Source organism: Myxine glutinosa, chromosome 11 (genome assembly GCF_964187855.1).
Source record: "Myxine glutinosa chromosome 11, kmMyxGlut1.1, whole genome shotgun sequence".
Lineage (NCBI taxonomy): Eukaryota > Metazoa > Chordata > Myxini > Myxiniformes > Myxinidae > Myxine > Myxine glutinosa.
In genome coordinates, this window is record NC_136271.1 from 108,111,075 (window position 1) to 108,123,112 (window position 12,038).

The 12,038-nt window shown below is 50.1% G+C and overlaps 1 protein-coding gene across 6 annotated transcripts in view; it reads left to right on the forward strand.

The window, feature by feature from the left end:
- The window catches only part of LRRK2 (leucine rich repeat kinase 2), a 221,783-nt gene that overhangs the window by 61,420 nt on the left and 148,325 nt on the right, over window positions 1-12,038 (forward strand). For all 6 annotated transcript variants that reach the window (XR_010986405.2, XR_010986404.2, XM_068131309.2 and 3 more), the window contains one exon: window positions 2,169-2,339. Coding sequence is in view for 4 of the 6 variants with exons in the window: in XM_068131309.2 (XP_067987410.2) it covers window positions 2,169-2,339 (171 nt within the window). In the remaining 2 variants the exon portion in view is untranslated. The remainder of the gene's footprint in view (window positions 1-2,168; window positions 2,340-12,038) is intronic.

The window sequence follows — 12,038 nt, forward strand, 5'->3', positions numbered from 1 at the left end:
GAAACCCTGCTCTCCACCAAGGAAACCCTGCCCTCCACCGAGGAAACCCTGCCCTCCACCGAGGAAACCCTGCCCTCCACCGAGGAAACCCTGCCCTCCACCGAGGAAACCCTGCCCTCCACTGAGGAAACCCTGCCCTCCACCGAGGAAACCCTGCCCTCCACCGAGGAAACCCTGCCCTCCACCGAGGAAACCCTACCCCCCACCGAGGAAACCCTGTCCTCCACCGAGAAAACCCTGCCCCCACAGAGGAATCTCTGCCCCCACCAAGAAAACCCTGCCCCCACCAAGGAAACTCTACCCCCACCAAGGAAACCCTGCCCTCCACCAATGAATCTCTGCCCCCCGCCAAGGAATCTCTGCCCCCCGCCAAGGAAAATCTGCCCCTCGCCAAGGAATCTCTGCCGCCCACCAATGAATCTCTTCCGCCCGCCAATGAATCTCTTCCCCCCACCAAGGAATCTCTGCCCCCCCACCAAGGAAACTCTACCCCCCACCAAGGAAACCCTGCCCTCCACCAATGAAACCCTGCCCTCCACCAATGAAACCCTGCCCCCACCAAGGAATCTCTGCCCCCTGCCAAGGAATCTGTGCGATTCGCCAAGGAATCTCTGCCCCTCGCCAAGGAAACCCTGCCCCTCGCCAAGGAAACCCTGCCCCCCACCAAGGAATCTCTGCCCCCCACCAAGGAATCTTTGCCCCCCACCAAGGAATCTGCCCCCCACCAAGGAATCTCTGCCCCTCCCCCACCAAGGAAACCCTGTCCTCTACCAAGGAAACCCTGCCTGTCCTCCACCAAGGAAACCCTGCCTGCCCTCCACCAAGGAAACCCTGCCTGTGCCCTCCACCAAGGAAACCCTGCCTGCCCTCCACCAAGGAAACCCTGCCTGTGCCCTCCACCAAGGAAACCCTGCCTGTGCCCTCCACCAAGGAAACCCTGCCTGTGCCCTCCACCAAGGAAACCCTGCCTGCCCTCCACCAAGGAAACCCTGCCTGTGCCCTCCACCAAGGAAACCCTGCCCATCCTCCACTTTTCCAGTAAAGCGTTCCTGCAGGAGAGTTGCTGGTGCTTTGGGAAGAAGAGTTTGTACAGAGCGAACTGGTATCGAGCTCAAGGAATGCAAATCTGTTCGTTCCTATTTCCGCTCAGCTGTTATCCACGGGCGTGCATGTTCTGCAAATGCAGGATAAAATGTGAAAGCTGAAATTTGCTTCCGAGAGAATGAAAGACAAAAATAGGAAAAGCAGGGCATCTCCAAAAACAAGCCAATACCATGAGAAACTGAACACCATATGTGAGAACATGCCTGCATGACACATCATAGAAACATATTGCTGTGCAATCAAATCTCTTGCACCTCGTGAGGAAGTAAATGGTTAGATCTTTTCAAAGTTAGGAACACCTCCAAATGATGAAGCCCCCTTGGAATAGACTACTTCATAGTGCAAATGAGCCACATTCCTTCATTCTGACCAATACCTGTTTTGTACTCTAAATACATTTTAAAAATTATTAATCGTATCACAATAATTTTGTATTGTATTTAGGTGCTTTCAAAAGCACCTTTATTTAATTGTATAGCTTTTACTTTTATCTGCTTATTATTGACACCACTCTGATACAACCCTAACCCCACACCCTCATCACTACCGACACTCCTCCTACCTTCACTCCTCCTACCTTCACTCCTCCTACCTTCACTACTACCTTGAAACCCTGTCTACACTCCTCCTACCTTCACTCCCCCTACCTTCACTCCCCTTACCCTAAACCCCTGCAGATATTGCTCCTACCTTAAACCTTGCCTACACTCCTACCATCACTACTGCCTCTTTGGTGTTAATATATAACTCTGCACCTGAGAAGTAAACCGGCCAATCAAAATTCGGTGTCAAGTTCAGGTAAGTAGTCTTGCTATGCTCAGTACACCATTGGTGTTAACAGTAGTTTTCAACATGATGTTTGAAGATGATACAAAGTAAATTCCATGGGAGTTAGCTAAATGGAAATCGAAACTTCATTTGAAGCGATTCATAGTTTGTTACAATTTGCACTTGATTAAAACATTTGGAGGTAGAATCATTTGATGCGATTGATACAGTTTGTTACATGTCAATGTGTGACATATCATCATGCGTGTGTGGCTGGATCATTGTTTTTGTCCCAGCTGCTGCAGCTGAGTGCACGATGTATTGCGGTGATGACCTTGCAACAAGATTTTGTTGACCAAATGCTACTTGAGGCATGTGTTGAAGGGGACGCTGATGTTGCCGAGTGTTTCCTGCTACTGGGAGCAAATGTTAACCAAACCACTGAACATGCCGGGATTCTTTGCATGGTAAGTTGTAAAATTGGATTATACCAACACCTTTAACTCTACTCGTTCACCTCGAGCAGTTCACCCAACACATTCCCCTCAGGCGGCTCGTCCCGCTCATTTGCCTGCAGAGGCTCGTTGTGCGCATTTTCCTCAAGCGGCACATCCGGCACGTTCGCCTCGAGCGGCATGTCTGGCATGTTCGCCTCGAGCGGCATGTCTGGCGCGCTCACCTCGTGCGGTGTGTCTGGCGCGTTCGCCTCAAGCGGCATGTCTGGTGCATTCGCCTCGAGCGGCATGTCTGGTGCGTTCGCCTCGAGCGGCGTGTATGGCGCGTTCGCCTTGTGCAGCATGTCTGGCGCGTTCGCCTCGAGCAGCATGTCTGGCGCGTTCGCCTCGAGCGGCGTGTATGGCGCGTTTGACTCGAGTGGCTCGTCTGGCACGTTTGACTCGAGTGGCTTGTCTGGCGCGTTTGACTCGAGTGGCTCGTCTGGCACGTCTGACTCGAGTGGCTCGTCTGGCACGTCTGACTCGAGTGGCTTGTCTGGCGCATTCGCCTCGAGTGGCTTGTCTGGCACGTTCGCCTCGAGTGGCTCGTCTGGCACGTTCGCCTCGAGTGGCTCGTCTGGCACGTTCGCCTCGAGTGGCTCGTCTGGCACGTTCGCCTCGAGTGGCTCGTCTGGCGCCTTCCCCTCGAGTGGCTCGTCTGGCGCGTTTGACTCGAGTGGCTCGTCTGGTGCGTTTGACTCGAGTGGCTCGTCTGGCGCGTTTGATTCGAGTGGTTCGTCTGGCACGTTTGACTCGAGTGGCTCGTCTGGCACGTTTGACTCGAGTGGCTCGTCTGACGCGTTTGCCTCGAATGGCTCGTCTGGCGCGTTCACCTCGAGTGGCTCGTCTGGCGTGTTCTCCTCGAGTTACTCGTCTGGCGCGTTCGCCTCGAGTGGCCGCGTTCGCCTCCAGTGGCTCGTCTGGCGCGTTCACCTCTAGTGGCTCGTCTGGCACGTTTGACTTGAGTGGCTCGTCTGGCACGTTTGACTCGAGTGGCTCGTCTGGCGCGTTTGACTCGAGTGGCTCGTCTGGCGCGTTTGACTCGAGTGGCTCGCCTGGCGCGTTTGACTCGAGTGGCTCGTCTGGCACGTTTGACTCGTGTGGCACGTTCGCCTTGAGTGGCTCGTCTGGCGCATTCGCCTCGAGTGGCGCGTTTGACTCGAGTGGCTCGTCTGGCGCGTTTGACTCGAGTGGCTCGTCTGGCGCGTTTGACTCGAGTGGCTCGCCTGGCGCGTTTGACTCGAGTGGCTCGTCTGGCACGTTTGACTCGAGTGGCTCGTGTGGAACGTTCGCCTTGAGTGGCTCGTCTGGCGCATTCGCCTCGAGTGGCCCGTTTGGCGCGTTTGACTCGAGTGGCTCGTCTGGCGCGTTTGACTCGAGTGGCTCGTCTGGCGCGTTTGACTCGAGTGGCTCGTCCGGCACGTTTGACTCGAGTGGCTCGTCCGGCACGTTTGACTCGAGTGGCTCGTCTGGCACGTTTGACTCGAGTGGCTCGTCTGGCGCGTTTGACTCGAGTGGCTTCACCAAATGGTAGAGTTCGTGGTCCGACAAAATCCTATATATTTTTGGGGTCAAAAGGTCAACATAGGCCAAAGGTCAACCACTTTTTTCAAATTTCTAAAATCCTCAATTTTTATCCAATTGACTTGAAATTTGAATAAGATATTGTCGTGCGAATCCCTCCGGTTAACACCAGGGACTGCGGATGGACCAAACGGATTTAATGGAGGCGACGACCAAACACGGATTTGACTATGAAGCGTGGGAAGAAGAAGAGAAGAGGAAGAAGCGGAAAAAGCGCTTACTTGGAGCGCGCCGACTGCAGCTCCGGTCCTGTCGGGAATTAACGAACTCGAACAACCCAAGATTTAATGTACAAAAATCGTGATTTATTAAACGGAACCCGATACAATGAAATGCGACCGTAAATAAATGATAATCCTAAATTGGGAACCCACACACCAGACTCAACAACAGGACACAGGGATGAATGAAAGGAAAATAAAGCTTATGGCGTGTATGAAATGTGTGAAATGTGGGGCGTCTTAACTGTCCGCCGTCTTGTAGTGTGTCGTCCAACGCGGCTCTGTTCGGCCCCGCATGTGCGCCACCAGGCCTCGAACGACCCACTCGCCCCGGCCTCGTCTGTTCAGCGGCACGCCTCGCTCCAAGCTCCAAATCGATCGCGCACGAGGTCCCGCCCGCTCACAGCACCAAAAGCACCGAGCACCGCTCCAAGCACCACGAAGAACGCAATCTCCAATCTCAGCGCAGAGAGCACAAGATGTTGTGCATCGTCAAGAGACCAGCCAAGAAGAACGGGCAAAAAGGGAGAGAGGGCCAAAGGAGAGCAAATGCGAATGCACGCTATGAAAACCCAAGAGAGCTGCTAACTAAGAGCTGCTGAAATGTTGTGCAGTGCAAGACAGCCCGAGAGGGATGTGCAGCGCAAGAGCGCCAGAGAGGGATGTGCAGCGCAAGAGCGCCATAGAGGGATGTGCAGCGCAAGAGCGCCCGAGATGGACGTGCAGCGCAAGAGCGCCAGAGAGGGATGTGCAGCGCAAGAGCGCCAGAGAGGGATGTGCAGCGCAAGAGAAAATGTCGTCCGGCACGCCCTTTTATAACCTGCGGCGGTGACGTCAGCCTTGGCACGCCACCCAATCAGCGCCTCGTAGCCTCCCGCCGTTCACCGAACCTTCTCGCATCTCTCCACGTCACCGCCGCTGATTCGCCCCAGGTTCGCGCCTTCAGCGCTGATTGGCTGGAGGATCGCGCCTGCCGCGTCAACCAATCACACGTTCCCTGGGCATGGTTACAGCTCGTCTTTGCGCGATGTTACCAGGCCAGCTGATGGTGCGGCCGGCAGCAGCCACCCGGCGGTGCCCCGATCTGGCTCCTGTCCGTCTTCCAAAGTCATTGTAAGGGAAGGGGATTTAATTACTGTGTGCACTAAAGGGCCTATCTAAGTGTTTATAGGAGTGCATTGCCATAAGGGACAAAGGAATGATTACCAGGTCTGACACACAAGGGGGTGTTATCTTATTCCCTACACTATTTAACACCCAAACATCCTGGTATGTTCACAGGTATACCCTTATCCCGACAAACCGCCTAAAAACACAGAACTTATTCCAAGGTTGTTTCCCTATCGCAACAGTCGAATACCTACCTACACACATCTATCTGGCTTTAGATATTCCTTTATCCAAATTCATAACAACTAGGGCATGCCCGTACTATATATATATCTAAAATTATATCCCCCCCCTCTATTTACATGAAATGGTTTGGTCCAAAGCGAACGGCTTGCGAGTACGGTGACAATCCCCCCCCTCTATTTACATGAAATGGTTTGGTGCAAAGCGAACGGCTTGCGGAGTTTGGAAAAGAAATCGCCATAGCGTGCACAAACGCGCAGGAAAGCGAAAGAATCGCAAATTAGTTTTAATTAGTTTTAAAACATAGTTTAATGCCAACATAGTTTGCCAACGTGAAATAAATGAATACGCTCTCAAATGTGCCGTCCGAGGCAGAGTCTGTTCGCCACGTTCGGCACACGTGATAACTCGCTGCTCTCTGATTGGTTGAATCGTTTTTTGGACATAGCTCGGTAACTACTTGTCCGATTAATATGAAACCTTGAAAAGGCACATCCTCGGGTCCCCAGCAATATACCTGGCAAGTTTCAAGTATATTGGACCCGTGGTTGTCGAGAAACAGCGGTCACAGACATACATACATACATACATACATACATACATACATACACACAGAGATTACTGGAATTATAGATAGATATACATTTCAGCTAACTGAATTCAACCACCAACTATTTTTAAGATCAGCATAGGTCAAAAGGTCAACATAGGCCAAAGGTCAACCACTTTTTCCGAATTTCTAAAATCCTCAATTTTCATCTGATTGACTTGAAATTTGAAGAGGATTTTCATATCAGCTAACTGAATTCAACCACAAACTATTTTTAGATCAGCATAGGTCAAAAGGTCAACATAGGCCAAAGGTCAACCACTTTTTCTGAATTTCTAAAATCCTCAATTTTCATCCGATTGACTTGAAATTTGAATGGGATTTACATATCAGCAAACTGAATTCAACCACCAACTATTTTTGAGATCACCATAGGCCAATATGCCAAAAGTCAACAACAATTTCAAATTTCTAAAATCCTCAATTTTCATCCGATTGACTTGAAATTTGAATAAGATATACATGTTGGAAAATTGAATTCAACCACCAACTATTTTTGAGATCAGCATAGGCCAAAAGGTCAACAACCATTTCAAATTTCTAAAATCCTCAATTTTCATCTGATTGACGAAATTTGAAGAGGATTTACATATCGGCAGACTGAATTCAACCACCAACTATTTATGAGATCAACATAGGCCAAAAGGTCAACATAGACCAAAAGTCAACAACAATTTCAAATTTCTAAAATCCTCAATTTTCATCTGATTCACTTGAAATTTGAATGGGATTTACATATCAGCAAACTAAATTCAACCACCAACTATTTTTGGGATCACCATAGGTCAAAGGTCAACAACAATTTCAAATTCCTAAAATCGTCAATTTTCATCCGATTGGCTTGAACTTTAAAAAGGATTTTCATATCACTTTACTGAAAGCAACCACCAACAATTTTTGAGGTCAACATAGGCAAAAAGGTCAACATAGGCCGAATTTCTAAAATTGTCAATTTTCATCCAATTAACTTAAACTTTGAAGACGGTTTGCATATCATGTCACTGAATTCAACCACTAATTATTTTTGAAGTCAAAAGGATGCCCCACTGAGTGCCATGCTACTTTGTTAGCTTTTGCCAAGTGTCACTCTAGGAGTGATTTTTCATTTGTGTGCGTTTGTTTGTCTGTCCGCTCACTTATACTTGCCTACAGGACACGATTTTAAACCGATCTTCACGAAACCTTACCAAATGCTAGAGTTTGTGGTCCGACAAAATCCTATATATTGTTGGGGTCAAAAGGTCAACATAGGCCAAAGGTCAACTACTTTTTTCAAATTTCTAAAATCCTCAATTTTCATCCGATGACTTAATTTGAATAGGATATACATATCGGCAAACTGAATTCAACCACCAACTATTTTTGAGATCAGCATCGGCCAAAAGGTCAACATAGGCCAAAGGTCAACAACCATTTCAAATTTCTAAAATCCTCAATTTTCATCCGATTGACTTGAAATTTGAAGAGGATTTACATATCGGCGGACTGAATTCAACCACCAACTATTTTTGAGATCAACATAGGCCAAAGGTCAACCACTTTTTTCAAATTTCTAAAATCCTCAATTTTCATTCGATTCACTTGAAATTTGAATCGGATTTTCATGTCAGCTAACCAAATTCAACCACCAATTATATACGAGGTCAAAAGGATGCTCTACTGTCTCCTGAGTGCCATTCTGCTTTGTTCTCTTTTGCCAAGTGTCGCTCTATGAGTGATTTTTCATCTGTTTGTTACTTGCCGGAAAAGATTCCGGCAAGTATGTTGGTTGGTTGGTTTGTCTGTCTGTCTGTCTGTCTGTCTGTCTGTCTGTCTGTCTGTCTGTTTGTCTGTTGTGCGCAGTACTACGTCTACACCATTGCACATAGAATCGCCAAACTTTATACACATATTTGTCTTGCCCTGGAATAGACTGTGCCCAATTTTTAACTCTCGGCCCAAGGCCTCCATTATGACGTCATAATTCGATAATTCGACAAGTACAAAACTTCATCCAATCAAGATGCAATTTCTTGAGTGCCATGTCGGCATAAACTGGTGCAGAAAAAAATAATAATGATGACGTCATCGGTCACATGGTTTGGCCGCCATCTTGGAAAAAACGCAAACCTTTGCACCTCTATATCTCCGAAAGTGCTGAATAGAAAAAAATGAGACATGGCTCATTGCAAAGAACTCTCCATGGGGAATAAACTATGTTAATGATGATGTCATAGGTGCCTCCATTATGACGTCATAATTCGACAAGTACAAAACTTCATCCGATCAAGATGAAATTTCTTGAGTATAATCTCAGAATAAATTAGTTTAGAAAACAAATAATGATGACGTCATCGGTCACGTGGTTCAGCCACCATCTTGGAAAAACCGAAAAACTTTGCACCTCTATATCTCCGAAAGTGCTGAATAGAAAAAATTGAGACATGGCTCATTGTAAAGAACTCTCCATGTGGAATAAAATATGTTAATGATGATGTTGTGAAAATCAACCAGATCCACAACTTCGTCCCATAGGTAGGTTTAATCTCAATTAGATCTTTGGCATAATCCTGTAAAATACAATCATGCAATAGATATCAGGATCTTGGTATCATACTGACCGGACCGATAATAATAGACAAAGCAAGCTAGTCTAGCATATATGTGTGAGTCTAGCATATACGTACCATTCAAGACTACATGTAAAGTAAATGTCACAGGAGTGGCTCCGCGTCGCGGACGTCCCAGGTTTTATAGACCCCCTTCAGTGGCTGAAGCGAGTAACTCCCCTGGGTTCAACTTTGGTATAATTTCACTACATTCTCCCCACCGTTAGAACTATACTGCCGCTAGGCAGATCGCAAGCGTGCGTCAGCATTAATTGATTAGGGTACGTCATTCCATGTCAGTCGGTCCACCCGTAGCGTTTGGGGTGGCGAACTACCCTGCCAGCCCGCGTCTGGAAACTACCGGGTGCGGCGTCCCCAAGCCCGGAGTCCCCGTCGGAGTAGCCGCTGGAGGCAGGTGTCGGAGGGGGGACCTCAGAGCCTTCAGGCAGGGGTGCAGGTGACGACAGAGGTGACGGCAAAGGTTCCATAGAGGAAGCTTCGGTAGAGTCCATAGACTCGTAGATCGGTTCGTCGATATCCCTACAAGGGTCGATGACCCCACAAGGGGTGAGATGGCGTACGGAGACAGTGAACTCGCGTCCATCTGCCGTCAGCACACGAGCATGCTCGGGATTAGCCTGGAGTACCTGCACCTTATCCACAAAGGGGTCGTACTTGCTCGTGCGCACCGCTCATTTGAGATAAGCCGGCCCTGGCTCAGCGAGCCAGCTGGTTAAAGATCGGATACTACCCGAGCTTCTAGGGTGGTGGAACAGTCGTTCGTGAGGAGTCTGGTTGGTGGCCGTACATAGGAGAGCCCGGATCGAGTTCAGAGCTGCAGGTAGCGGCCAAGCCCATTTATCGAGACCCCGGCCGAGGGTCCGGAGGCTTAGCGTGACGGCCCTCCATATAATCCCATTGAAGCGTTCGATCTGCCCATTCGCCTGGGGTCTGTACGGTGTGGTGTAACTCGAAGCAACATTATTTTGGAGCAAATAACCTCTCACCTCCTGCGACAGGAACACCGCACCCCAATCGGTATGCATGTAGGCCGGATACCCAAACATAGAAAACAAATTCTGCAGGCATCGTATGACCGTGGCAGCCGTCATATCCCCGCACGTGTAAGCAAAGGGGAATCGCGAGTACTCATCAACGATAGTGAGCAGATAACGAGAGTTGCTCGACACCGGCAGCGGTCCTTTGAAATCCATTGCCAATCTCTCCCACGGTCTAGTAGCCCTAACCAGCGACCCCATGGGAGGGTTGTAAAAACGCGGTTTGAGTTCCGCACATATAGCGCAGTCACGGCAGATCCGGCGGATGTCCTCAATCGAGTACGGCAGATTGCCGCTACGCACAAAATGAGCGAAACACGTCACCCCTGGATGACACATAGTGTCGTGCAGAGTGCGCAGCCCCTCCAAAGTTACGATCCCCGCGCACGTAGCCGGCCTCGATAAGGCGTCGGCGACCAGGTTATCCTTCCCCGGGCGGTATTTGATGGTGTAGCAGAAGTCGGCGAGTTCGATACGCCAGCGAGTGATTTTCTCATTCTTAATACGTTGAGCATGTAAGGTGTCGTACATGAATGCAACGCTTTGTTGGTCCGTGATGATTTGGAAGCATCGCCCGAGTAAGTACGGTCGCCACCGCCGAATCGACTCGACGATCGCATACGCTTCCTTTTCGACAGACGAATGCCTCCGCTCAGCGGAGGTGAGAGTCTGCGAAAAGAAAGCCACAGGGCGCCCCCCTTGGGAGAGAGTCGCCGCTATCGCATGATCCGAGGCATCACTTTCTACGACGAAAGATTCGCTCTCGTCAATTGTCGCCACAGCGGCGCCAGCGATGTCGGCCTTAAGGCCCCCGAAGGCCGCCAAGGCCGCCGGGCTCATGGGGAACATGTCGCAGGCCACGAGGGGGCGGAGCTTCACGGAGAAATTTTGCACCCACTTCGAATAGTGGGCGAACAGCCCGAGAGCACGCTTCAGCGAAGCTCGATCGCCGGGCGGGGCCATATCGAGCAAAGGTCGCAGACGCTCCTTATCCGGAGAGACAGAGCCATGGGTCACGGTGTACCCCAGAAGATCTATCGTGCGTTGAGAGTAACGACACTTAGCCTCATTCATGGTTAGGCGATACCTATGCGCGACCTCGAGGAAGCGCTTCAGATTAGCATCGTGATGCTCCTGGTCATACCCACAAACCGTAAGATTGTCCAGATAGACAAAGACATCTGTCAAGTTCTCCTTAGTAACGAGGTCGTCCATAGCCCTCTGAAAACAGGCGACCCTGTTCGTTACCCCAAAAGGTAATCGGGTGAACTGGTATAACCTTTGACCCGATTCAAAGGCGGTGTAGATGCGATCAGCCCTAGAGATGGGGATCTGATGATACGCACTACGCAGATCGAGAGTGCTGTAGACGGAGTACTGGGCCACCAGTCGTACTAGCGCGTCCATCCCCGGTAAGGGGTAGGCGTCCAGCTGTGTAAAGCGATTAACCGTCTGTGAGTAGTCGATTACCATGCGCCGGCGATGGGCCTCACTTCGCACCACTAAGACCTGGGCCCGCCACGGCGACCGGCTAGGTTCGATAACACCGTCCTTTAAGAGTTGGGCCGTTTCTTCCGCAATGAATTGCGCGTCCGCTCGTGAGTAGCGCCGCGATTTTACTGCTACAGGAGCGCAGTCAGTGGTCAGGTTGGGGAACAGCAAAAGAGGCTCAATTTCCATTTTCGCGAGTGCACACACAGCAAGCGTGTCCGTCCCACCGAATTCAATTTCCAAACGTCCATGTCGCTTCAGGAAATCGTGTCCTAACAGGATATCAGCACATAAGGCAGGCAAGACCATGAGATGTACATCGGAAAACATGCGTCCCTTTATCACAAGTTTTAATCGACATTCCCCCTTCGTGCTGAGCCGAAGTCCCTGGGAGGCCATGAAGATCCGTCGTGTAGTCCCGATGACCGGCCAACCATGTTGACGCACCAGCCGCTGATCGATGAAACTATCCGTAGATCCTGTGTCGACTAGGGCCCGTGCAAAAATGCCTTTGACCAAGAGCGGGATAATGGCCTGATCAAGGCCAGAAGATCCGGCAGGTATTGCGCCGTCCGAGCGAGAAGATCGCGCCTCTCGCGTGGATCCCACACCGGCTGCAGTTTTCCGGTCGTCGGAGGAGCCTCCGGAGGGCCCCCGTGCCAAACGCATAGTTGGTCGTGCCGATCCAAGAGCGTGTAGTTCGTACGAGCCGCCGTCAGATGGCGCTCGTGTTACGTGCGAAAGATCGCAGTCAACATGTGCTCGAT